General features: G+C 51.2%; 7 protein-coding genes and 1 non-coding gene across 8 annotated transcripts; 4 read left to right on the plus strand and 4 right to left on the minus strand.

The window, feature by feature from the left end:
* Positions 1 to 2471: 2471 nt before the first annotated feature.
* Positions 2472 to 3195, minus strand: BO82DRAFT_402528 (uncharacterized protein; the record flags this gene model as incomplete). The annotated part of the gene is made up of 2 exons (XM_025639324.1): positions 2472 to 2556; positions 2642 to 3195. 2 exons carry the CDS (start codon positions 3193 to 3195, stop codon positions 2472 to 2474), a joined length of 639 nt encoding a protein of 212 aa, XP_025491462.1.
* A 421-nt stretch (positions 3196 to 3616) lies between these two features.
* On the plus strand, positions 3617 to 3689 carry BO82DRAFT_t186. Its single transcript has one exon. It is a non-coding gene; the product is annotated as a tRNA-Lys (tRNA).
* A 1555-nt stretch (positions 3690 to 5244) lies between these two features.
* BO82DRAFT_336349 (LysM peptidoglycan-binding domain-containing protein) lies at positions 5245 to 6570 on the minus strand (the record flags this gene model as incomplete). The annotated part of the gene is made up of 2 exons (XM_025633340.1): positions 5245 to 6002; positions 6102 to 6570. The coding sequence occupies 2 exons, from the start codon at positions 6568 to 6570 to the stop codon at positions 5449 to 5451; spliced, it is 1023 nt and encodes a 340-aa protein (XP_025491463.1). The 3' UTR covers positions 5245 to 5448.
* Positions 6571 to 9359: 2789 nt separating this feature from the next.
* Positions 9360 to 10284, minus strand: BO82DRAFT_336350 (uncharacterized protein). The gene has a single exon (XM_025633341.1). The coding sequence runs from the start codon at positions 10204 to 10206 to the stop codon at positions 9385 to 9387; it is 822 nt and encodes a 273-aa protein (XP_025491464.1). The 5' UTR covers positions 10207 to 10284; the 3' UTR covers positions 9360 to 9384.
* A 474-nt stretch (positions 10285 to 10758) lies between these two features.
* On the plus strand, positions 10759 to 15807 carry BO82DRAFT_415914 (glycoside hydrolase family 18 protein; the record flags this gene model as incomplete). The annotated part of the gene is made up of 6 exons (XM_025639972.1): positions 10759 to 12228; positions 12302 to 12793; positions 12877 to 14004; positions 14078 to 14261; positions 14323 to 14452; positions 14528 to 15807. 6 exons carry the CDS (start codon positions 10759 to 10761, stop codon positions 15687 to 15689), a joined length of 4566 nt encoding a protein of 1521 aa, XP_025491465.1. The 3' UTR covers positions 15690 to 15807.
* A 1227-nt stretch (positions 15808 to 17034) lies between these two features.
* Positions 17035 to 18909, plus strand: BO82DRAFT_336354 (amidase). Its single transcript, XM_025633342.1, has 4 exons — positions 17035 to 18038; positions 18090 to 18216; positions 18268 to 18387; positions 18436 to 18909. Exons 1-4 carry the CDS (start codon positions 17151 to 17153, stop codon positions 18798 to 18800), a joined length of 1500 nt encoding a protein of 499 aa, XP_025491466.1. The 5' UTR covers positions 17035 to 17150; the 3' UTR covers positions 18801 to 18909.
* A 1367-nt stretch (positions 18910 to 20276) lies between these two features.
* On the plus strand, positions 20277 to 21648 carry BO82DRAFT_415920 (O-methyltransferase; the record flags this gene model as incomplete). Its single annotated transcript, XM_025639973.1, has 1 exon — positions 20277 to 21648. The coding sequence occupies one exon, from the start codon at positions 20277 to 20279 to the stop codon at positions 21366 to 21368; it is 1092 nt and encodes a 363-aa protein (XP_025491467.1). The 3' UTR covers positions 21369 to 21648.
* Positions 21649 to 24095: 2447 nt separating this feature from the next.
* Positions 24096 to 25634, minus strand: BO82DRAFT_336356 (uncharacterized protein; the record flags this gene model as incomplete). The annotated part of the gene is made up of 1 exon (XM_025633343.1): positions 24096 to 25634. The coding sequence occupies exon 1, from the start codon at positions 25533 to 25535 to the stop codon at positions 24096 to 24098; it is 1440 nt and encodes a 479-aa protein (XP_025491468.1). The 5' UTR covers positions 25536 to 25634.
* Between the last annotated feature and the right edge of the window lie 538 nt (positions 25635 to 26172).

The raw sequence follows: 26172 nt of genomic DNA on the forward strand, positions 1-26172 counted from the left end.
ACTTCGCTTTCCCAACCGGGCAGGATCTCATCTAGCGCCCCCAACGTGGGCTCTTCTCAAGCCAGCATCCCCACAGTCACTCCTTCAATCTCTGCCCAGGAAAGCAGGACCACCATCGGATCCGCATCTGCAGTCAGCGGCGCATTCATCACGAGCACGCTTCTCACCACCCGAACAGCCACAGTCACAGCCTGCCCGTCGAGCGTGGCCAACTGCCCTGCCAGCGAGCGCACGACCTCTCTCACAACCGAAACGGTGGTCATCGGAACCACCATTTGCCCCGCCACAAACCCCGCCAGCCAACCTACAGCATCTGCCAGCTCAGGGCCAGAGAGTGAACTCCTGACCACATCGACAGTCTTCACCACCCGCACCTCAACCATCACCGCCTGTCCATCCACCGTCGCGAACTGCCCGGCCTCTGCACAGAGCACCTACGTGATCACCGAGACTCTGGTTGATTATACGACCATTTGCCCCATCACCGCCACCCAGACCGCGGCACCCACCGCTCCGGGTGCTGGGGTTGGGGGTACTGGCACTGCCGTCGTGCCTGCACCGACTGTGTCGGCGGGTAACTCGGCTGCTACCGCTGGAGGTCAGACTGTCTCCTCGGCGGTGGCTCCGGCCGTGACCCAGCCCGTGTCGGAGAGTGACGAGGTGGTGTCGACTATCTACGTGACTGCGACTGTTACTGTGGATTGCTATAATTGATTGGGATCGTGTAGGGTCTGTCTCGTTCCCATGATCTTATAAATTTATCGTCATAATTAAATGTATTCAATCTAATGGTGCCTATGAATTTTGGATCTGCAATGGCTGTATGGCTATGACCGTGTTCTTTTCTCGACTTGTGCTTGCAAATAGGAAAACTGGTGATAGCTCGTAGAAGCATGAGTATTCTTTGTAGCTGCTTATGGAATACAGGACTTGAGAAGTCAAATGAAACGGTCCGCGTCGAGAATACAACAGACACACCGAGTAACTCGCAGCTCAAGTATCACTTCAAGAATAATCCTCAACTGTGGCTGTAGATCACCTTCATTGATAATTAACCTCGATACGAATGTGGTTGGCGTGCGGGTGAATTACTGCTTTAGGAAGTCCGCCTCCGCCTCAACTCCGCTCCGCTACGCGCCGTAATGAAGTCAGGTCAGGGGGCGAACATCTCCATCAAAGCTGAAGGCATCGGCTGGGAGAAGCTATGAGCTCGATGGCATCATGACCGCTGGATCGTCGAGCGGAGAAAGGGGGAGTCGTGCGTTGGGGCTGGATGAGTCAGTTCTGCTTATGCAGGTGATGGACGAGGTCGGAGGTAGAATGATTTGGTCTATTCTTCGGGCATTGAGGCTACGGATTAAGTGAGAGGGTTGTTAATGAGCTGCAATGGCTTAGTTTCATTTGAATTCACTTGTCCGTAACTGTCCAATTTAATTGAGAGCAGAAAACATAACGCAACCAAATCAAAGGCCCGTGTAGATAGGCTCAACATCTGTGCATCACCATTCCCATGAGTTTCATATAAAACACTCTAGGTCTGGATGCAGATTCACATTGTCATTCCTCGCATTTCATCTATACAAACACGACTAGCATCAGCTCGATCTTATTTCCTCTTCCTGCAGTGAGAAGGGCTGCGCTGTTTCCACAGGAATTTCGTACCAGGTACCCTTCGTCCAACTCGCACACCTTGGCTCCCCAGTCATAGCAGTAGGTGTCGGATTTGTAGCAGGCGGCTCGAGCCTGGAACACGAGGAGGCCAAAGGCACAGAGGGCGAAGATGGGTTTCATGTTTGAGGTGAGGTATATGGACAACAAAGGAGTGAGGAGAGAAAGAAGGAGCAGCTATCGGGCTTCTGTTGGCTTGATCCCGCTTGAGACCCTTTTTGGGTTAGTTAGGGTTGCGTTGCTGGAGCGCAGTGGAGGCCGAAGCTTCATCTTCATATCTTTCTTTCCAAAACTTGACTCGATAATATGAACCATCTGGTTCGATACTCAGCCATAAACACTGGGGCCGTATACTTGACCGAGCAAGACATATCTCATCAACTGCTTCAATCGGGCCCTTCATTTCAGCGCGCGGATCTTTCATGAGACGAGATCTCATCTCCGAGCATGTCTGAGACCTCCGTAGCGACCGGAAAAGTCGAGAGGTGATCCCCTGCCTGCCTAGCGGGTCCGGATCGGATTGTTGCTCAGTGATTCTCAGCAAGCCTTGCAGTCCGAGGACGGCTTTTGTGTTGACCTGTAGTTTGACATTGAATGGGCACAGAATACCGTCGGGCTCGCATGGCCGGCTCGCTCTGGCCCTCAAATATACAATCCTCGATTTGGAAGTGGGACTTGAAAGCAATAATATTCCAATTACCTCATATTCCGTACCGTGACTACTCAAAATCCTCTCGTACCAAGTTTGAGGACTTACTGTCCCAATGCATACATGCTAGACTTCCCCAGCTCACCGCTTCATCTTATTCAATGCCCACCTGTTGAACGTTGCCATAAAAATCAGACCGAAACGGCTCGTCCTCCGGACTCATGTAATGACACCGATGCCTGGAAGAGATGATCGTGTTAGCAACCGCCCCTTGGAACAAAGCACTACCACAAGACCTTAAAAAGATGAATCAGGACGACATACCAACACATGGCCCGAAAAATCATCCCCAGACACGCATCGCGGATCTCCTCCGAGCCGATCTGGTCATACCCCACCACATTCTCACAAGGGACCACAACATCGAACTGGCCCCCCAGACCGGTGGTTGCGGACAGATGGTATCCATTAGCGCGCATCTCGGCGCGTCGTCTCCCGCGTCTGCGGACATGGGCTTCGATGGTGGGGAGGTGGTCGAAGAGCGCATGCATGTTTCGGCGCCAGGTGGCGAAGGGGTGCTTACTGGCAGCGTGGGGTTTTTGTTTTGGTTTGTGCTGGGGATGCGGCTGTCGTTGCCTTGTAGATCTGGCCTCTATCGAGCCTTCCGCGGCTTCATCATGACTGTCCTCTGCAGCCGCCCCCGAGCCATCGTTTTCGAATGCGACGATGAACTCGAGGAAGGAGGAAACTAGATCCCAGTAAAAGAAGCTGTAGGGTCCGATATTGCTATCTTCCCGCGAGACGAACTGGCTGAGTTCATGCTGGTGTGCAGGAAGTGCATGAGATCGACAGTCCGGACTGCCTATCTTAGATATCATACTATGATGCACTATAAAGCAGCCTTTGAAGGTGGAGTAATTCTTCCTATGTAGCTTATTCCTGATAGACTCAAATATAGATTGCGGTGCACGATGGCAGGAATGCTGAGAACTTCAGGCCTGCCTACATAATTTCTGGTTTGGCCAGGCGTTGGAACAACCGGGCTCTACACTTTATGGCTTGCTATGGTGCCGCATCCCTGTCCAAACTCTTGTGAGGCTGCGGAAGTGAAAGTAAGCATGAAGAAAATAGACACCATTTCAGAGATAAGTGGATATAACAAGTCGCAAAGTCATTATTAAGGGAGCTGCACAATTACACCGGCTTTGCGCCGGACACTGGGCTTAAGTGCGAGTTTTAGATTCATGTAAAAGAATACATGTATATAACGCGCGACTCTGACCCGTGTTCTCGTAGTTAGCCCGGCTAGCTCAATCGGTAGAGCGTGAGACTCTTAATCTCAAGGCTGCGGGTTCGAGCCCCGCGTTGGGCTTTCATTTTTGTGCTCATCTTTTTATGGCAATTCTTGGTCCGTATCATCGCACCAGAGAAGATTGAATCCGTGGGTTGGTCCACTACAAGAGCAACAGCAGCCTTTCTCGTGGTTTAAGCATGTTCAAATGGCATCAAAGTGCTCATAAGTTAGCGAACATGCAGGAAGAGATGACTTGTTCACCCGCCGCTTACGGACTGTGAAATATATAAGATAGATTCCGACTTCCGCAACTCAACTACACCTGTACACCTCGCCTAGAATCCAAGAAGATTATTTGTGGTACAAGAAGGTCAAACCTCCGTGACTAAACTTTGCCTGATTCTTTAACTGCAGGGACCACAATGCATCTTATAGCATCATAGGACAGTAAGAGCCCCTGAACCTTTGTGGTCTGTGACTTCAAGAAAGGGAGGGAAAAAGAAGGCATGGCATAGAAAAAAGACGTTTAATCCAAGTAAATGATTGTCCCATACTCAGCATACTTGATTGAATATACCCCCGTCAGCTACTTGACCGACCAAGCCCATGCTCCAAGAACTCCTAGCCACAGCCCCACAAGCTCCCCGAACGCCCGCTCCGGCATGAACCAATTCTCTGTAAAGTTGGCTTCATCCTTACAACCCTCCATCTCTTTCATCCCCAGTATCATGATCACAACCTGTCAAGCTATTCCGGAACCTGCTCTAACGCGGGCAAAATTTTGGTTTTTTGTAGCTGGCCATCGAAGAGCCACTAGATTGTACGAGGTTTGGAGCCTAGACAAGGACTTGGACCCAATTAGAGGAATAATATGGTCTAGAGTCGGAAACCATCTCTGTACGCTAGGGGAAGAAAGCTTTACCAAGAAACAGGGATGTTCAGACCCGGAAATGCCAGAAGGATACTGATCTACAACTCTAGCCTGAGTTACGATGATTTATTCGACATAAACTATCGTCACGCCACGGCGACTGCCCCGCAAACGGCTCCAGCATACGAAGGGTCCCGGTGACGACCGTTGTGGAGTACCTGAGCTGATTAGTGATGGTCAGGGTGATGCCTTCCTCGCGCAGGAAAGGCCTGGTCAATTAATCAGTAGATAGAGGATATAGGCCACAAAGCAGAAGAAAAACATAGCACAGAAGGGATTTGCTGGTGGGTACCCCCCAACTACTAACCTCCCGGCGTGTGGCTTAATCACGGCCAGAAGATGGGTGGATGCATTTAAATAAGCTAACAGATAAGGCCACTTTACAGTTACGCGATTAGGGTAAGTTGAAGTAAATATACTGTAAAGATAGAAAAGTAATTATTCTGGTTGTGTAATAGTTATATAGTATTATCTATAGATATTTTACTTAATGTTCTTTACAGTATTTACAATTGGTTTAAAATAGTATGCTGGGATTGCTAACCAACAGAACTGACTTAAGATTATCTTCATTTAGGTCTAGCTAATATGAAATCCTATTCCTCGCACCCACGCAAATACTAGGCCCGCAGGGTGTGGCTTAATTGTGCACCACAGTCAATTCCCTCCCTTTTCAGATTTTGGAAACCATTCTTACCCTTCGTTAAGTTCTCCGATTCGATCCACCCTACTCTATCTAGATTATTGTAAGACATATCATACATCCCTAGTATACATTACATACATTTCACAATTTATGAAAGCTGCTGCCCGCCCTGCCCAACTTCCATCCAAGCCGGTCCTGCGCACTAAGCCTTTGGCTTATGTCAACTCCATCCACCTTTCCCTGGGGATGTGCTAAGACTTTCAGATGCCCACGCAGATGTACTCATCCAACCAGAGGTCCGTACAGGCGGACCCGACTTTGGGGTTCCACTGCTCAATATCGCCGACGGTGATTCCGTGACTGCTGGCAATGGCCGGGCACGTATCGCCCGAACGGACGAAATAAAAAGCGGTACAGCCAGCCACCATTTCGGGCTCGAAGGGTGTCGGGGTAGTAATGGCGTTGCCAGCGGCGGCTGTCGTGGCCGTCGGCGCTGTGTAGCCCAGGGTCTCGACACAGACATAGTAACCCACGTCGAGGTTGGCGCAGGACGAGCCGACAGCCGGGTTCCATGTGTAGAAGCTGGACAGTTGGATGTCGTATTTCGCGGCGATGGCTTCGCAGCTATCGCCGGATTGAACAAGATCAAACTTGCTGCAGTTGTCGGTCATGCCGGTCTGGATGGGGGTGGGCGTGGTGATGCCATCGGCGGGAGTGGTGGTAGTGGTGGTCGCTGGCACTGTTGTGGTAACGGGAGCGGTGGTGCCGGGGACGTCTACACAGTAGTAGTAGCCTGCCAGGATATTGGAACAATCTACGAGGCTGATCAGCTATGGGAATCGGTGTCTATGAGCTGTACCCCTTTTTGTTTCACGGGGTACAGGCACGGATTGGAAAACATGGAAGGACCTACCAGAGTTGACAGATGGATTCCACTCAAGGAATTGGGTTGCGCTGATGTCAAACTGGGCTTCGATCTTTTCGCACGAGTCTCCAATCTGGACAAGATAGAATTGGTCGCAATTGGCGGCGGTACCAGTTTGTTGCGGTTGATGTGGGGTTGATGAGGATAGCGATACCGCTGTTGACGTGGAGGTGGTAAGAGTTGAGGAGCTTGTAGTCGATCCACCAGATAAAACTGTGCCGACCACACAGTAGTTCTGACCTGCCACGAGGTCCGGGCAGGTGATGCCCGGGTTGAGAGACCTGAAGGTTGACACGTCCAGGCCCCAACCCGCCGAGAAAGACTGGCAGGTATCTCCGGAACTGGCTGCCGTCTCATAGGTACAAATCACTTGCTGACGGGGGGCGATGGCCATACCCCATGCAAGGTGTAGCTGCGGAAGTAGAAGAAGACCTGCCTTGAGGGATGTTGGAGCCATCATGGTGGGTTAAGGCTTGTTCAAGTCAAGAACAAAGGAGTAAAATACCTGGGCAAGCTAAGAGATAGTGATGGGAAACAACAAAGCTCTGTTCTGCTGGGATCAGGTCTGACCGTCGACCGTTTTATATCCTGTCGTGCAACCGGACAGCCATGGAAATCAATCTCAACACCGAACATCATATGGTATAGAAGATTGTGTGGGCTTTCAATCCTTCGAATTGAGGCGATGTTCGGAGTACTCCGCACTCATACATTCTCCACCTTTGTGGGGCAGGCAATGACACCCGTCTTCCGCGCTTTTCGGCCCCCAATTGAATTAGGGATCCGGTAAAGCTTCGCAAAGCTTCTCCGGGCTCGGGATTAGATCAGAAGTAGAACAGACAAAAAAGCAAATGTACTGCAAGTATACAATTCATAACATTCAATGCCGACCGACTCGGACTTGACGAGTAAATATGCTTCGGCAATACACCTAGAAAACCTTTTAAGTATGAGTGCATGTCGCTTTTCCTGGAATACTGTATCGAGTGGCTTTTCCGTCTGTCCAAATAGGGCCCTTCCATGTATCGAGGTGACTCATTCGCCGTGAGAGATAGTCGTCAATTCTTCGCTGCCTAAAGTCCCGCTCGAAAGCACATTGCTACACCGAGCGGCTACCTCGTTATCTTACTATTAAGTACAAAAACATACCATTCGAGTCATGTATACAATGAAATTGTGAGGTTTATCAAGCCCTTGTGTTCAGGCAAGTGAGGTGGATACCCACTACTAACAATTACTAGGTATACACGTACTGTACAGCACTGTGGGACGTGCAGGCACCGCCGGCGTTCCGATCCATCATCTCACGACCCCGAGGATCACGAAAAAGCTTCGCAAAATTCTGTAAAGCTTGGCTCAGACCCTAGTCTACCGAAGGGGCCAATCATCCTGCCGGCACAGAAATTTTGCCCCCACCCCGCCCCCCCCATGTCTCATGCATCGAGTCAGTCAATCAAAAATATGTCTAGTAGAGGTCGGATCTTTGATTTCGTTAAATGTTGCTGCCTTAAGCACTGCTCATCAGGGGGTCGAAGGGGCACCCCATTTCATTTCCCTATCCATTATAAACTTCAGATACGATCATGTCGTCTGGAATCGTGAATTCAGGGAGCTGAAAACAAGGCCTCTACTGGGTAGTACGGGCACATTTCTCGCGCCTACCACAGGTCCATAGTCTTTGTCCGCAGGTGGCTGTCGATATGCGAGGCTAGTCTTGCCTCACAGGGCATTAGTCAGGCTGCAATAACAAATAAGACTCGCCCATCTTGAGATATTGATTTTAGAGAATGATTCGCCTCGTAGGTTTAGCCTTTTTCCGCTTCCTCTTTGTCTTCTCCTCGTTTCCAGCGCATGGATTGTTTCTTTCATGCTCGGGAACACCTGCCAGGAGCGTTATAGTCTAACAAGCTTCAGGGGCTTGACCTGTCAGCAATCTAAGTTAGCCAGTCAACCAACTAGCGGAATAGGCCTGACTTTCCGAGATTTCTTTCATAGCAGAACTCTTCATGTGGGGAAGTCTGCTTAGGTGATTGGGTAGAGCGCAAACGCGATTATAGCTCTGACTTCCTGCCCCGTCGCCAATAGGCGGAAAGGGGCACCGGCGTGTCCGGCGTCTGGAGGCGAATACTGAGCCTTCAAAGTACATGATTTCAGGTCAGGGGCCACTGGACCAACAGCGGCGAAGCTCCTCTCAACAGTCTCCAATTTTTCCAATGGCTCAGCTCGCGTAGATGAATGAATGTACTTTGGAGGAAGCCCAGGTATTCGGCTTGAATAGTCCCAACCGGTAGCTCCGGCGTTCTACACGCATAGTTTCTTCTAGAGGAGAGGGACAAGCTTGGGATGCCATGGAAGGCGAGCCGAGTACCAAAGTATACATGTCAGATTGTCATTTTACCTTTGTAATACACATTTTCTGTAACGCCGGGCTGATCACTCTTAGAACTCTTAAGCATTACAAGTCTGCACTTGCCTTGGTCATTGACTTTGAGATACTATAGGCACGACACCACTTATATTGAGCGAGATATGGAAAGATGCCAACAAAAACTCTACGTGTTGATATCACTTGAATATTATAATTAAAGACATTGCTCGAACGACTGATAAAGTTTTCTTCAATTGAGATCTTGATTGAGAAAACCATTGTCCCGCTTGAGCCTTGTTAAGTAGAAGAGGTTGTGTGCGTAACTTCCCAAGATACGTCTGGAATCTTATTGCGATCGTGTGTCTTTCCGTATCTTGGTTAGTGGAAGCGGAATTCGGAGCCTGGGGTCGACCGCAAGCTAATATAAGAATAATACCTCGGGCTACCTCGGTACGTGCCTTACACTCTAGACCCTATCAAGATTAGTGCTTGCTGCCAAGACAAACAAGCTTATTGGTCGGTGGGGGTGTCCACTTTTGAATCCCTCAATTTTCTGCAGTGCCCATGCTTTCTGGCAGTCTGTCACTTTGTGGCTTGGAGTGCGGCCGTTAGCTCGCCGCGGATATTGGATGCAAAAGGTTTAGGAGCCTACATCTGGAGTCGCGAATTGGTGGATCCGACACCGCTTATACACAACTTACTAGAAATACTGTATACGAGCTGAAAAGGCAATCTTGGGTGCGGAGCCCACAATACTAGAACGATTTTGATACTAGGAGAAGTACTTGACAAATAGCTTCAATGTTGCTGATTTGCTACATATGAGGAAGACCCGCTTGCCATTCCAGGCATTGAAGCCAGGGGCTCGCTCGCGCACTAAATACTGTACTGTACATTTCGTGATCATCTGAGGTGGATCAAGGCAGTCACCAGGGTCAACAGCGTAAGCCATGTCGACACTATTGCTGCCATATGGGGTGGTGCCGCGTTGTTGGAGGATTTGACTGGAAAAGCCGGACAACTGACATTAGGGTACACCCCAGTCTCCATAGGAGAACATGCCATCTCCGTGGCGGCTGCCATAATACTGGATGCGGCCGAAGGATTGATTGTCACCGAGCACGGGTTGGCAGTTACATTGGGACCTATAAAGCCGCATCCGGATTCGCCCCCAGTAACATTATATGCATAGGCGACTGTGGCGCCACACGTTTCAGAAGATGTAGCTGCCACGAGATCAGGGGCCTTCCCTGACTGGCGACTGACAGTGAAGGTGGTGGTATTGCTGGTCGTGATAAATTGAACACCTTGCTTTTCCGGATTATCAGAGCAATTGTAAAGTTGCAGACTCCAGCTCAAGGTCCATAAGCCCTCCGGATAATCGACAGTGTTGAAGAATCGGGTGACGAAGTAAGGTTCTGATGAAGACCGGTTCCAATCGTCGCCAAAATCCAGCTCCAAGCCTCCGTCAGTAACGGAGCCCGGGGAAGTCTGATTGTTGCCTTCCCACACGCTCCAGAAAATAGTAGCTGCAGTAGTATCAGATAAAGCCGGATTCTGCAGCGCAAATACAATGGGCATCAGCGCCTGAGGGGTGTAGGTCATGTTGCGCGGGGATATCAAGTCCACTTCAAAGATTTTCCAATCGGCGGCGGTAGCAGTGCCCATTGCCAGCACCGAGTTTGCCACCAGCGCGCACCAAGCAAGAAAGCGAACGTGATTCATGCTTGAAGGTGCTTGAAGGTGTTGTTTGAAAGGGAGGTTGGAAAGTGAAAAAGGATTGAAGGTTCAATTGCAGGGCGATTTGGACTGCCTCAGCTGGCTGTCATCGGGGGAGGAGAACAACCTCAAGAAATAAATAATGAAAGGATTTTTCAGGGGCCGATCGGAAGCCACGGGACGGTGTAGGAACATTCGCCCCATCTCTGCAGGCTGCGCCATTATTGTGTTTGTGGGGTCTTTTCCATAGTGGATGGACCCTCTGTGATTCAGGTAGTGAGTTAGTGAATTACTAGCGTGCCCGTATCCCGGACGGGGTTCTGTTTTGCCTCTACTACCTCTACTTATTGTTTCTGTTATTATTGTTCCACAACAATCCCATCACTACTCCAAACAGACTACTGTCGATGCAGCTAATCTCCCACTGGCCAAGTATGAGGGTTTGATACTCAATAGACCCGCTCGGAGATGCCCGTAGCCTCCAGTCATCAGCCAAGTATAAAATTCCCGGTCATCTCGCTGTCCTCTGACAGAATCATCAGGCGCATTGTACGCTAGATGTCTTTCTTTTCCAATCCTTCTGCGTGGCTTCGGCCGCGCAATACGTTCCTTACCTTCCTCTTCATCGCTCTTTTTTCCTTTTCCTTTGCTGTTCATTCATCGGTCGCTATCAACGTGCCTATTCGGCTCCCCACGAGTCCCGGGTATCAGGGCAGATCTGTCTCTTGTCCAGCCCGATGTGCCGCATCAGGGCCTAATCCTGGCAACTGGTCTCTATATCACAACTTCGAACAACTCGCATCGTGCGAAGAGTCTCTTTTCTATTCCTTTTCATTTTCTGATCCTGTCGATGATCCCAACAGCTTTCATCGCATCCATACCTGCACCTCTTTCGGTCCTGACTGGGCGACGCTGCCGGTCAATACATCAAACCTTGCCTTGCAGTCTAAAAAGGCCCCAGCCCCCGTAAATGGCACATATCAGATTGGATTCTGGCCTTCCAGTGAGGGCCTATCGGTTTCTTCTTCGCTCGCCACTCTTGTCAAGCAGCTCCGCCAATATTTGTCCAATGGATTCGGCGCTGTGAACCGTCCAACAATAATCTTTGCCAGCTACGGCTCAACCTCGGTGGGTCTCTACGTCGGTCAAGGCCTGCAGAGTCAGGGTGTTGGTAATGTCGCGCTGGCATACCTGGAAAGGTCTATTGCAGGATCCAACACTAGCCTTGGAGCGAGTGTGGCCATGCAATTCTGCCAGCCGGGTCAGACTTCTCACCATGTTTTCGGCCTTATAGCCACCGGCAACGGAACTTTCACTGCTGTACAGGATGCGCTCACATCGTGGTCCAAGGCGGAATGTTTGGCATTTCCATCGGTCCAAAACGTTACGGGCAAAGTCCCCCTTGCGACGCCGCTGTACTCTTTTCCCCCCAACACTAGCAATATCAGCGTCAACCTCAACTTCAACTCCACCTATGCTTCTCCAGACTCGATATCATCTGTTCGTCGGCGCAGTTCCCTCGCTCCTCGGACCACCTGCTCCACCGCTCAGGTCGTATCTGGTGATACTTGTACTACGTTGGCGGAGAAATGTGGTATTACCCCGGCTCAATTCACCAAGTATAATTCCAAGTCAAAGGAGTGCTCTTCTCTGATTGCAGGCGAGCACGTCTGCTGTTCGGCCGGTACGTTGCCCGACTTCGCTCCTAAACCGCAGTCCGATGGCACTTGTGCGACCTACACTGTCCAGCCGGATGACAGCTGTGCCACGATTGCCGCTGCGTACGGCCTTACAATCGATGACATCAACGATTTCAACACCGATACTTGGGCATGGAACACCTGCTCGCGCCCCTTATACGCCCACGAGGTTATCTGTCTGAGTGAAGGCAACCCACCAATGCCCGCGTCTGTCTCTAATGCCATTTGTGGGCCACAGGTGCCTGGCACCCCGACTCCTCCCAGTGGAACAAATGTCTCCCAGCTTAATGAGTGCCCTCTTAATGCATGCTGTGATGTATGGGGCCAGGTAAGTAGTTCCCTAATCCTCACTCGATGCCTCAATCTGTTCAATCTGTGCCTGTTACTGACAATGATTTCAGTGTGGTGTGACGACCGAGTTCTGCACCAACACTGGCACGGGTGCCCCTGGAACGGCGGCGAAGGGCACCGAAGGCTGTATCTCGAACTGTGGCACTGAGATGGTGCGCAGTAGCCCTCCTGCCAACTACCGGAGTATTGGTTACTATGAGGGTTTCAACATGCAGCGTCCCTGTCTGTACCAGGACGTGTCTCAGATTGACACTTCTATCTACACCCACATTTACTTTTCCTTTGGCGTGTTATCCTCTTCCTATGAAGTCCAGATTCCCCACAAGACCACGCTGTTCGAGTTCACCCGGTTCAAACAGATCCGAGGCGCCAAACGCATTCTGTCAATCGGTGGCTGGGCATTTTCCACCGACCCGAGCACCTACATGATCTTCCGTGAGGGCGTTACGGCCGCCAATCGTCTGACCATGGCCACCAACATCGCCAACTTCATCAAGGAGCACGATCTCGATGGAGTCAATATCGACTGGGAATACCCGGGGGTAAGAACATACACCGCTTCCACCCTTTCACCTACCGCTGTATTCCCGTGGCTAATAAACCTTCGATTTCTTTTCTATTCCAGGCACCGGATATTCCAGGCATTCCTGCTGCGAGTCCTGATGACGGTGAAAACTATCTCGCTTTCCTCGCTATCTTACGGAATCTTCTTCACGACCGGGAAGTTACGATTGCGGCACCGTCATCCTATTGGTACCTGAAGGGCTTCCCTATCAAGAAGATGGCGCCGCTCCTGGACTACATCATCTATATGACCTACGATCTGCACGGACAGTGGGATTCTCACAGCCAATGGTCTCAGCTTGGCTGCCCGGCGGGCAATTGCTTGCGCTCGGATGTGAACCTGACGGAAACCATCAGTGCTCTGGTTATGATTACCAAAGCCGGGGTCCCCTCCAACCAGGTTGTGGTCGGTGTCACCAGCTACGGACGCTCCTTCGCCATGGCCGAAGCCGGCTGCTACGGGCCCGAATGCACGTTCCTAGGCTCAGCCGATGGCTCGCAAGCCAAGCCGGGGCCGTGTACGCAAAGTCCCGGATACATCGCCAACGCCGAAATCGAGGCCATTCTCGCCGACCCGAGCCGGGTCACTAAGAGTTACATCGATATTGAGAGTAACTCCAATATCCTGGTGTACGACGACACGCAATGGGTCGGCTGGATGAGTGACGGCATCAAGGCTTCCCGACGATCACTGTACAAGGGCCTCGCTATGGGAGGAACCACCGATTGGGCGACCGACCTGCAAAAAGACAATCCTCCCCCTTACCCGGCCAAGAGCTGGGCCGGGGTCATCAACGATGTCGTCATGGACAAAGACCCCTATGTCGAGGGGAACCGGACCGGCAATTGGACCTCCTTGACGTGCTCGGATCCGGCTATACAAGACGCTTTGTACATGCCCTGCGCCCAGCGCTGGTCGGAGCTGGACGCCTCCGATGCGTGGTCCGATGCCATCAGCATCTGGGAGAATATCGATCAGCAAAAGCTGACTGGTTCGAATGACGAGAGAAAATTCTCCTACTCCATTATGAATACTTTCCATGTCGGCGAATCGACCAACTGTGGCCTGATCGCCCCAAGAGGCTCTTGTTCCACCTCCTACCCGTGTGCCCTTTTTCAAGGCTACGGCAGCGGGGGCTCGGGTCCCGCCGCGATGGTGATCTATGAATCTCTTACAGTCATCAACTCGGTAAGTCGACGAAATCACCGACAATGAATGAATCAATGAGTGTGGCTGATGACGAATATTCCCCGCAATCCAGATGTACTCCCAATTTGTCGATGCCATCGACGAAGCTGCAGGAACGTACATCGACAACCAGCTCCAGGACTTTGAAAGCACCTTCGCACCGGTGCCTCCGGCTCCCAGCGACGAGTGGCTGGTGATCTTGACCAACCTCCTAGGTCTCGGTCTCACTGCGGTGGCTGCACCGTACTTCGACGGAGGTAAATCACCTGGACAGACAATTCGAGTGTTCCCCCCAAACGTATTCTGACAATCCCATAGTTTTTGAAAGTCTACCGGCGCTGAGCTCAGTTCTGGGCGAAGCTGGCGCCGACACCGCCAAAGACATCAGCAATGCGGCAGTTGCGTTTGGGGCCGCCATTGCGTCCGCCGCCATACCGGAAGGTCAACCGTAAGTGACCTCAATTGAACGGAGGGGAAGGGCGAGTGGAGAACCGTTGCTGATCAGACCCCTGTGTGAACACAGAGGCCATTGGACCCCACATTCGCAGGAGAGTTTTACCGCCACGCTGGGGTCGGTGATCTCTGGTTGGGCGAACGTAGCGCAGAACCAACTCTGGAATCTGTTCAACGGATCCGAGACGTCGATCGCGCTTCTGACGCAAATGATCGCCAATGGAAATCTCATTGAGGGCAGCGGCAGTGTCCCCTCAGTCAAGTCCAGCACGACTCCGGAAACCACCGCGCAGATCGAGAAATCCATCGACAAGGCGTTCTTCGGCTTCGCGATCCCGTCGGTGTGGGCCGTCTCCGGCGCCGCCGCCTTCGTCGTGGACTCGGGCTATCCCTGCAGCGCGCAGAACCCACTGTCCAACTACATGACGGCGGCCACCCAAGAGGCGACCTACTCTTGCTACAACGACAAGCTATACTACCTGGTACGTGCCGACGGGAAGTGGAGGGGCTGCCCCACGGAGAAGAAGCTGGGCAAGCGGATGAATTGTCCGCACTGCGGCACCTCCGAGTGCGGCGAGGACGCGACCTACTTCACGGCGCCCCCCGGCCTGAGCAGCCTCGGCGGGGGCGCCTGGGGTGGCATCACCCTGGACGACCTCATCAAGGGCTCCGTCCGCACCTACGCCGCCAACGGCAACGCCAACGGCGGGCCCGTCGCGAACCCGCTGGACCAGGACACGCTGCAGGACCTCTCCAACCAAGATATCACCACCCCCGGATACATCCGCCTCCCCGTGTGCAGCCCGCAGATTGCCTGGGCCTCGTGGTCCAACCCGTCGCAGTCCAACGCCAGCGCCCCGAACTACCCCTGCAACCCGCTGCAGGGCGTGACCAAGTGCAGCGGCTACACCTACGTGGACCAGACCACCTCAGCCTCCCCGCTGGTGTCCGACTGTCAAACCATTATCCATAATATCCAGGGCACCGACGGCCACTGGACGACGGGGATTGACCGCCAACGCGCCATTGCCACGTACGGCTCGTGCAAGTTTGGGGTCCAGAATGTTGGGGTCACTGGCGACGTCACCTACTACACGGGAAGTCAGGATATCGTGACCATCATCACCGAGGCTATTGCCAAGTACGAGTGGGAGGGCCGTGTGGGGGCGAAAGGCTATATGGAGTGCGACGGTGACGCAGGCCACCAGAAGGTCCTGTGGGGCCTATATTAGTAATCACACCAGGTATCGCCAGATATTAGCCCCCTGCTGGCTTTTGTCAATGGAGTGTCCAACTGCTGGCGGCTTACCCCCGTCAGGCAGACTAGGTTCAATCCAGGATATGCGTGGGGATGAGTTTCAGTACCCCTGGCAGCCGAACCATATCGCCCGCCCACGGGCCCATAATTGATCTCTCAAAGCGCTTCGCGCAGCCAAGGGCCTTCTTCAAAAATCCAATCATTGTAAAGAACAACCTCCTGCCCTACTGCCCTGAGTTGGGTATCTTTTGATCATGACAATGCACCTAATAAGCATAGTCATGATGCGCGCCCACGCGCCTTCTTCCGCTTATGTCTCTTCGTCAAATCTCCTTGTAGCTTCGCTCCATAGCCGCGGTTAGTGAAACTGCCGTGCAACGAGCGGATACCTCTTATTGGGGGACCGAAAAAGCTTAGAAATGGCTCTATCTACATTCGACAGGAGGGCTGCAGAGCCTGCAGGACTGCATGGAAACCCGGGCCGCTCTCTCGACCCCACACAGGCGGGGTGCTGCTCCGTAAGCCCATGCTTTGACCCCTCTGACCCTGATCTACACTGTAAACAAACGCAGCGGGCTTTGGAGGGATCGATTCCAGGAACTTTGATAAGATAGGTACAAATAACGGCTCGATTAGACAGTTTTCCGAAAGCAATACCACGTCACATGCACGTAGGTTATGCGCGTTCGACGGTTTATACATGGCCCTCCCCGCTTGACACCGTGCAATGGCATCATTATTTTGGAGATAACGCACTATCTGGGTAAAGCATGTGATTATTCATCTTAAAATCTGCTATCGGACCTGCTATCGGAGCTGGCTTCTTCGGTGGTATCGACGGCCGCAGACTATCTTGCGGCACTCACAAATAATCCAGGCGGCGTGTTTCCTTAGTTGCCTCAGTTGTCGTGGTAAGGACAGATACACTCTGTCATGTTACCTATAGTGATTGACATGGCAGTAGATACAGCATTTACTGATGAGAGCTCACAAGCTGAAGGTGGTCGTCAAGCTCATCATGCAGCCGACTAGTTAGGGTTGGAGTGGAGCCTTGTAATCTGTAATACAGATATGTACCGTTCTATCCCGCAGTATATATATTACAGTTCATGGTATATATTACACTGGGCAGTACATATCACAATACCAGCATACACAACGATCTGTTTGATACCTTACCAACCTTATCTTTCGATGACACCACCGGTCAAAATAATAAGCACTAGACCAGGTAACCACAATAAGCTCCTTCCCATGCGGGGTCAACCACATAGATAAATAGGCTGCATGTGAGAATAGCTGCATCTCGTCCATGAACCTCTCCGTGAACCGGTGGCTACTGTACTTCCAACACGCCACCTTGCAGTATCCGAAACTTACGCTCCCACTCAGCAACTGTTCTCTCGGGTGCATCTGCAGTCACCACCGCAGAAAGATGACCGAGCGGAACGTGCTGACCGCAACCGCGACGCAGCTGAGCCGTCTCCTACAGCAGGGCCACACGACGAGTCACGACATCGTGCAAGCCTACCTGGCGCAGATCGATCAGCACAACCGCGCCGGCCTGCAGCTGCACGCGTTAATCTCCGTTGACCCCGCGAGTGCTCTTGCGCAGGCCGCCGACCGCGACCGCGAGCGGGCCCAGAGTCGGGTCCGCGGCCCCCTCCACGGGGTGCCAATTATCGTCAAGGACGCCATCATCACGTCGCGCGTATTGGGACTGCCAACCACCGCGGGGGCTGTCGCCTTTGAAGATACGTATGGCCGCGCCAACGCACCGATCATCGATTCTCTGCTCGACCAGGGGATGATCATCCTGGGTAAGGCGAGCATGACAGAGTTCTGCGGCCTCAAGGCCACTTGTATCACCGCGGGCTGGTCAGCCGTGAACGGGCAGACCCAGTCCCCTTACATCGCGGGGGGGTTCCGCCCGGATGATCTCTTCATCGGTCGCTCGGGGCCCGGAGGCTCCTCGTCGGGGTCGGCCGTGGGCGTCGCCGCGGGCTTTGCCCCGCTGGCCCTCGGCACCGAGACTTCGGGCTCCGTCTGCATGCCCGCCAATCGCGCGGGGCTGTACTCTATCACCGCTACGCAGGGATCTGTTCCCCTGGAGGGGGTATTTTCTTTGAGCAGGGACTTTGACAAGCTCGGTGCCATGGCGCGGTGTCCAGAGGACCTGGCTCTGATGACAACAGCCCTGAATGGTTCACACTATGTGCAGTCGGCCGGATGGGAGGATGTGTCGGTCGGGTTTGTGGACCCTCTTCTCTGGGATGCTTTCGCATTCCAAAAGACCCCCGACCCGGACGTAGAACAACAGATTGTAGGTTGTATCCCGATTTGACTTCTAGTGCTAAATGCTAAAGCTCTATAGCTGGGTAGCTATGAATGGGCGCGATCGCAGATCGCGCAGCGAGGAGGCCGCGTGGCATACCCGGTCGAATTGCCGACCATGGAAAGCCTTCACTACGAGGGCCAGAGTGTGAACTACTCCGTTGCATGTGAGGGCCCTCTGAACACTCATTCTTGAGCCTAAATCTAATGCGAGGTAGTCTACGAGTTCCCAAAGCTATTTGAGACATTCTGCTCCGTACTGGAAGCGCCAAGAGTGCATTCAGTTTCCGAGTTGATCGAATGGAACAAGGATCATGCCTCGGTTGCGTTGCCGCCGCGTAAGACATCGTCGATACTCCACCAGTTCTCTAACTAACTCCTCATAGCACACACGGATCAGAACGACTTGGTGGAGACACTCAGATCGACCATGAATGATGAGAAAGCGGCCGCAGCAAAGGCTTACGCTCAACGGCTCGCTGGAGCAGAGGGCATTGACGCAGCGCTTGCAAAACACGGAATAGATATAATCATCGGACCGGGCGACTGTGCCATCTGTGCGGTTGCTGCGCTGGCGGGCTATCCCACCGGCATGGTTCCTCTCGGGCGCTTGGAAGGGCCAGGTGGGCTGGGCCAACCGCAAGGGTTGATGTTGATCAGCCGTGCAGGGGGCGAACAGAAGCTTCTACAGTTCATGCATCTGTGGAAAGAGATTGTGGGCGATTGGAAGGTTCCAGCTTTACTCCGTTGAGCCTTGAAACTCTTCGTGTGCTACCCGTCTCTCAAGGCGCTATTCACCATGTCCATGTCAATTCTATCAGCTAGACTCTGAAACGAACCTTCTAAATCAGACTCTCGCGACTTATTACATATCTTTACGTTTACTGAGCTCGACGCCAAAGCAGCAACAAAAGCCAAGCCGAGGTAAGAGAAGGGTTGTCACTCATCGACAAGGAACCATGGGGTCCACCAAAGGCGGGTCAGTAGGTTGTGTCCGTGATCGTCGGCCCTGCTCCATAAGTGTAGCAAAATTCCATTGAGGTCCATAATGCAAAGTCTGCAAAAGAGCCATCACCAGGGATGTGTAGTGCGCTATACGGAAGTAGGTATTCTTCCCTTCCACGGATCTCTGCCGGCGCAGAATAGGTAATCACCCTCCGGAGCACTCAATATGAAAGATGAAGCGTGAAGTCTTGCACATGCGCTTACAGAGACACATTGTGCTGTATATCAGTTCTAGCTAGAGGGGCTAAGCTTGGACAGGGAGAGAGTGGAAAATGTTAGACAGGTTGGTGGCATCTTTTCTTCTCTTCATCTGGGTGACCTGCATGGAATTCAGCGTTTTCCTAGAATATGTCGAACATAATCTTAGAAGTCCTACACGATTGAATGTTGAACCCGGCCGTCACCAGCATGATATTACACACCGCACGGACAAGCCAGAATCACAACATCACCAATACGAGATCCAGCTTCGGAAAGGAAGGCTGGGGGGAGGTCAAAAATGGCTCGTATCCAGCGGGTGCTGCGTGCGAGAAGGTGAGAGTCCAGACCCTTTCCAAAACGACATGGAAAGCCCAAGTCAGAACCGAGCAAAGGGCTCTAGAGAATCTAGATTGCTACCGTAGGGAGCCGCACATGTTGGATGTGAGATAAAAGCTCCGCATGCGGAAATGAACAACATGGATATGGGGTGGCATTGACAACGAGTCGTGAATTAGGTTTCATGGGATGTGGTAAAGTTAGTGGATCGACGCATTACGAATACGGCCCGAACATTCGCTACGATTGGGTTTTGAAGGACGTACCATGGACAGCATCCGTCACATAAAATGTACAGATCGACTGGGTGTCATAATGGCTGTAGATAAAGAGACTACAAAGAGATCTTTGCTTCTCCGTCATTGATATACGAACCTGCTGTAGTGAAGGTTGCTTAGGGAATTCAAGACTCGAAGACCAGCCTCTTTCTTTGTTCACTAGTTCCCTGGGACGATACGATAGTCAACCGATAACAACTTTGTATAGAAGGCATGTATCAGCGGTAAGAACAGAAACCGAGAAAATGGTGAATTAGGCTTGTCAGCCAACCTCCTGTACGTGATGACTTTAGGAGATATAAAAAGCCTGTCGAACTCTGGCATGGAACCTTGCCTTCGTCACATTGCATGCCACTGACTCAAAAATCCCAATCTACTTTTATCTTCATACATCTTTGGTAAACACAATGCCGGTCAAGGATTACGGAGTTTGGAAAGCCCTTCCGGTCCATTATGAGTTCGAAGATCACTACGAGGACCCCAAATCTCCTCATCTCTCCTTGTACTATCATGATAACGAACCAACCACTCCACAGTTCGACCGTGCCTATCGACGCAAGCACAAGGGCAGACCCCGCGACAAGAAGAAGTCATGGGAGATTCCTGGACTATTCCGCGCAGCCATCAACATCAAATCGAAAGCCAAGGAGTCCAGACTTGCCTATTTTGTGAACCACAATCTTGCCGAGCACCCTATTGCCGAGAAGTTGGCCAACCTCGATTTTGGCTTCCATTCGATGGAAGATGTAGAGGAACTAGACGGCAAAGGCCTGGATTACATTCGTGGGATGCTTTTCCACTCTACCGATGGTCGTGTTCTTCCCCACGACATCCCTGGAGACGACAATGATATTATTGACGTTCTGGAACCTGAAGTCAGCAAAGCCATTGACCAGCGAGCAACCATCTATCTATTCGGCTCGATGTTTGATTCACGAGATGGCATTCACAATGTTCATATGAACCAGGGAAATATCTCGAACTTCAGGAAGGATGATGGGGTGTTCCAGGACGGGGGTCTTGTCATTCAGTACGACGATCACTGGACAGGCGTCTTCCTTGCATTCGCCTCACAAGCTGTCCACACCGATGATAAAGATGGCCACGCATTAGAACCATTAGTGACATGGGCGGACGTGCTACCCGTCGATCGCGTGGAAAATTCGGTAACGATCACGGAAGCACTGGTCAACCCACGGGGCGCAGACGATCGAGCGGCACGGACCAAGGAATCCATCACGCTGGGGAATCTCACCAACCACAATGTTTCCTTGGAATCATGGAGCTTCCACAACTCGGTTGGCCAGACCCAAGACCTGCCGCGAAACGCGGCCTTGGCTCCTCGGGCCATGCGGAAGTTCGAGGTACCCAACTGCCCTCTTTCCAACACCGGTGACACCATCACCCTACTCAATGAAAAAGGCCTGAGGGTCGACGGTGTGAGCTATGGGCGGCGGCAGGGGCAGCAAGAGGGCCGTCCCATTGTATTTGCTCATTGAATTTGAGGCACTCTGCAAGCTATATAGTTTGTTCTCCGTCGCTGGAATTGAACTACGGTCAAGCAAACAAGGCACTGGAAGAACCAGCTCTGAAAAGGGGCAGCATTGATTTCACTGTCTTTCTCTGTTTGTCACTGTGTCATCTCTCTGTACTCCGCTTGTGACTGGATTATAGCAGTCAAGGGGAGAAAAGTGATTTATTCCAGACTGTTGAAACTCGCCGTGCTTTCTGAGTCTGATTGACTAGGTAAACCAATGTTCTACTATATGCGCTCTGAGATAATGTACTGAATGTTTATTTTTGACCCGTATCTTGTATCTGACGGTGAACATTCCATTCTCAAGATTCATCTTAGTCCTATAACTGCATAGTCTAAGTATACCACTCCCTTGTTGTTGTGTGCTTATTACGATGGTAAGCAAAATAGCGGACGAGGAATACAAAATCAAGTGTCTTCATTAATACATTAATACAGAATGCAACCTACAGAACGGTTCGCTGATGAGGAATCCCCGCCTGTTTGCCGAGATTCACTGTCCGCGAAGGCATTATGGAACTAACCGCCCCCATCCATTCCACAGCTTGAGTGAAAGTTGCACATGAGGTATAGAACTTGCCGAATATCTAGTTGAACTCTTCAATGCATTAGTCATTTTACAGTGTAGTGATTGCGAGATAATAGACAAAGACATACTGTGAAGGGAGACCGGATGCAATGGCTGCAAAGGGAAACGCGAGCCTTGTTCTCGGAATAAGATCAGATTCAGAGGTACAGCAGTGCCTTTCTAAGCCAGCTGGAGAATGCTGTTAGGACAACAGGTACTGTACATATCCTTTGGGACGGATATAGTATTTGGATCTGCGGGTAGAGCTTCGCCCTCGAAACTCCACAAGATACGTCATAATCGTTTCGAGGCAACTCCTGCAATGGTAGTGTGTTTCACTGTGTTTTCAAGGTGGAAGCGCTCCATACATACCGCTAGCTTAGTACAGCTAAGCATATACGACCATAGGGTGTGGAAAACAGGGCTTCGTCCGCTCAGCCGTACTTGGGCCACTTATTGAACGCGGCCGACTGGAATATGAGTTTTTTTCCTAGTTGCTGCTTTCTGGGTGAGTGATGCTAAGACAAAGGGTGAGCACGGGTGATCTGAGTAAAGTTGTCAAGAGCGTGGGTGAGTTGGGTGAGCAAATGGGTGATTAAGCGGGCCAGCAAGGCAATCAAGCAGAACAATCTGGAAGTTAATTAAGGCACTCGACCTACTTATTACATTAATTTTTTTTTTTCTATTCAATATACCCATTCTTAGCAAACAACCTTATAAGTGATCCGATACCGAAAGCCAACATGTCACGTAATCATGCACAAATCCGGGCCTTCGGTGGAGCAGAGTCGAATAAAGGTTGATGAGCTCCGTAAAATCAGTGACTTATGTCAAAGGCTGAACAGTGTATATAAATTGTCCCCTGCCCGTCGCTCTTTCTATCCGCCTTTTCTGCATTGATCATTAAGATTCTCGTGGGAAGGGTGGTTGAAGGAACAACCGCCATCATGACCGGCTGCGCCCCCTCAATAAAGCAGCTCTGGAGCACGACATTGGCCATCTCCTTGTCTGCATCGGGCCCGACACGGGGCACCAACGCCGAGTATACGTCCTCGGCGTACGATTATACCTCTTCTTTCTCGTCCCTCGCATCGTTCGCGAAACCTTATGCATTACGAGAAGATGGGCGTCTCTGAGGTGGACATGGCACCATTACAGCCAAAATGAAGATTGGGGGGTAGTTCCCTGTGAGATCTGCTGTTGTTTCATCAGCAGTGTTCTATTTGGGGTTCGGTGGGGAAAGAAGGCTGAATAGTATGTTAACGGTGTGCTCCTTTTCTTGAACGGAGGGGGTGATGCTTGGTATCTAGATAGATTGACATATCTACTAAATATGGAGTGGTATGGCATTGACTGCACACAATAATAAGTCTCAATATAGTAAGAAGGGGAGTATATAGCCGATCGATGATATTATGATTTAGGAAGGTAAGCCAGGATTCAGAGTAAGACTTGGTCGAATCCTATGAAAGGATCAAGAGAGTCTTGACGGATGCCTACCGACCGTAGCCTGGTTGGTGTTTTTTTTTTTTTTTTTTTCTTTCCCCTGCTCTGCTGTATTTCTCAATTAGTGAGGGTCCGAAATACGGAGAAAGAGAGGGGTAAAGGAAGGAAGACGAACTTCTTTTGAAGGGATGGAAGCGCGGCTGCCTGGTGGTATTGTTGCTGATCTGCCTAATCCGCGAGGCAGCCACTGCCTTATGGGTGGCCGCGGCCCGCTCGCTTATCTATCAGGTGACTGCTGCCTCAGGCCTAAAATTTAGATTTCACGATAACTGCGAAGGTTGGAAGGGCTGGTTGGGCCCCTACAATATGGGAGTAGGTGGCTGCCGCCCAATAGGTATCGTGCAACAGTTGTCTGAAAATGGATGCCCAGATTATACACTGATAGACAGCAGCAATATGTTCATCTGCAGTATCTCATGCCGAGTGCTGTGATAGAACGGGCTGGAGAATGTCTTGGGGCCAGAGATCGATATCACGCTCTGAACCGCGACCTTTGCTCAGACATCTAGCCCCGAGGAGTCATACCCAAAAGATGGGATGTTTGCGCAATTACCGCGGAGGCCTTGCCCTATCTACACTTCTGATGTATTAATCGGTCATTGTAAGATGTGTCATTTAGCCTAAAAGGGTGTGCAAGTTCTCACGGTGAACAACATCCAGCCAGAAAACGAACCCGGGTTTCTCATCCATGGCGCTCCAGATTTTGAGAATCAGCTGGAAAATATGGCCTATTTTGGGTACCGGCAATATCTCAGAATAGAGCGACATTTTAGCGCGGATGAATTGTCGCGCCTGGGCGATGTCAATGGCCGACTTGGTACCGCTCGTCGAAAATGCCTTATATTGATTTGTGTCCATGTAAGTTTCTTCTGCGATGCTAGATGAATCAAACCGAAGTTCACCCGATACGGCGACAAACACGAAAGGATGCAGACAACGCGTGCCAGACTCGACGGGTATTGTACTGATAATTTCGAGAATGTAAAGTGCGAGGCTGGCTAGCCACTCATTCTGTTCTTGCCTGGTGGGCCGCGAAGTTGGGGGCCCGACTGAAAGAAAATTCGCTTTATCCCATGGTGTGTAGCGCTCCAAGAGCAGGTCTGGGAACACGCGGTAGAGTTGCAATAGTCCTGTGTAACGGTACGCTTCATCCGTTTTCTGCAAATCCATCGGATTTGTGTTGGATTCACTGGTGACAGAGACAATCGCCTGACCGGGCGTGTAATTCAGAAGTTGTCTTTCAATGCATCTAGCTTGTTTCAGGCAGACTCGGAAGCCTTCCATCTCTGCATCCCCTAGGAAACCATCGATCAAATATTGCCTCCTCCATTGTTCGTAAATCAGATACCCCACCTCTGTGACTAGCTGAGCAGTCTCGGATGAGATGCCGAGCCATGGGTGAGATGGCTCCGTCGTGTCTGGATTAGAAGAGTCAAACCCAACTTGGGGCGCGGGTGTGACCGGCCTTCCTCGCATGAATGCGAGGAGCATGTCGGAATAGATCATAGCATTCTGAAAGAATCCGAAGGATGTTTGGAAGTTGCGCTCGCGTAAGTCGGTATTGAACACGATAGATTTAATACGATCGAAAATATCGAGGCCGAGATTTTGTGGATGTAGCCATGAATATGTGTGAGCAATGAGCCAGGCAGAAATGAGCCGGTCGTCCTGGGCTAAGCTTTGATTGGAGCAGTCTTGCAGACAAGCCCATGCCTTCTTATGTTCCAAAGAAGCGATTGTCTTCATTCGAGGGAGCGACTTGGATAAACAAGCAGCACTCATACTTTGAATGACATGCTGTAAAGGCGCTGAATGCTGCCAAAGGTAATCAATCATGGTCCGCATAGGATTGATGACGTTGTCCCAGACGCAGAATAATGGAATCACCACCTTGAAAAAATGGGAGCATAGCTCTGTCTCTTCGTGCAATAGGTGACGAAGACTAGGCCTGGCCACTCTAACAGCCTTTGCAGGCCTCTGACCCTGGTGCTCGTCGACTTGGGACACGAAAGGACTGCTCCTAGGAACGACATTGATCTGTGAGGCACTGTGCATAGAGCCCAAGGTTGTGAGATGGGTAAATTGTTCATCGCTCAACTGAGAAGAGCCCACTGGGTCAGTCAGCAAAGGGAAAGGCTCCGAGGTTGCCGAAAGGTCGACTACGCCGTTGAGGAAAGAAGGGTCTACCCATAGGTCTTCACTACCAAGGTCTCCGTCTGCCAGATTCTCCAGCGCTGAGGATAAGATGTCCTCGACATTGGGGGTTTGAAAAAGGTTGAAGTGATTCCTGCCGGCGTCCTTTTTTGTTGTAGTTCGTTGATGGCTGGCTCGTGGCTTGCCATGACCGACCATGCCTACAGTAAACTGATGTTTGGCAGGCCATTTGATGCTTTGGGTGTACCCGGCGCATATGACTCCGCGTTCTTGACATCGCTTGCAAGAAGGCTTTGATTCATCGCATTTCAACTAAGCCGAAGCATCGTTAGCTACAACTTTGGCGATATGATACTTTGCTCTCGATTCGCACGCAGACTCACATGTTTTGATTTGCAGGTGGAACAGCCTCCACGGGACTTTGAATGATAATTTCTTGCAGACATAGCTGGATGCGTCGCTGTTGAAGATGAGTCGACGAGGACCTCGAGCGTACACGAAGACGCATATCTTCCAAGTCAGCAATTGACATCTGGCG

This window comes from Aspergillus uvarum (genome assembly GCF_003184745.1).
Source record: "Aspergillus uvarum CBS 121591 unplaced genomic scaffold BO82scaffold_30, whole genome shotgun sequence".
Lineage (NCBI taxonomy): Eukaryota > Fungi > Ascomycota > Eurotiomycetes > Eurotiales > Aspergillaceae > Aspergillus > Aspergillus uvarum.

Bases quoted from the DNA above. Each gene is read 5' to 3' on its own strand.
- BO82DRAFT_336350 (XM_025633341.1), bottom strand. From the start codon at position 10,206: ATGAATCACGTTCGCTTTCTTGCTTGGTGCGCGCTGGTGGCAAACTCG.
- BO82DRAFT_336354 (XM_025633342.1), top strand. From the start codon at position 17,151: ATGACCGAGCGGAACGTGCTGACCGCAACCGCGACGCAGCTGAGCCGT. The intron at 18,217-18,267 runs GTGAGGGCCCTC...AATGCGAGGTAG, and splicing joins TGTGAACTACTCCGTTGCAT to TCTACGAGTTCCCAAAGCTA. The intron at 18,388-18,435 runs GTAAGACATCGT...AACTCCTCATAG, and splicing joins CTCGGTTGCGTTGCCGCCGC to CACACACGGATCAGAACGAC.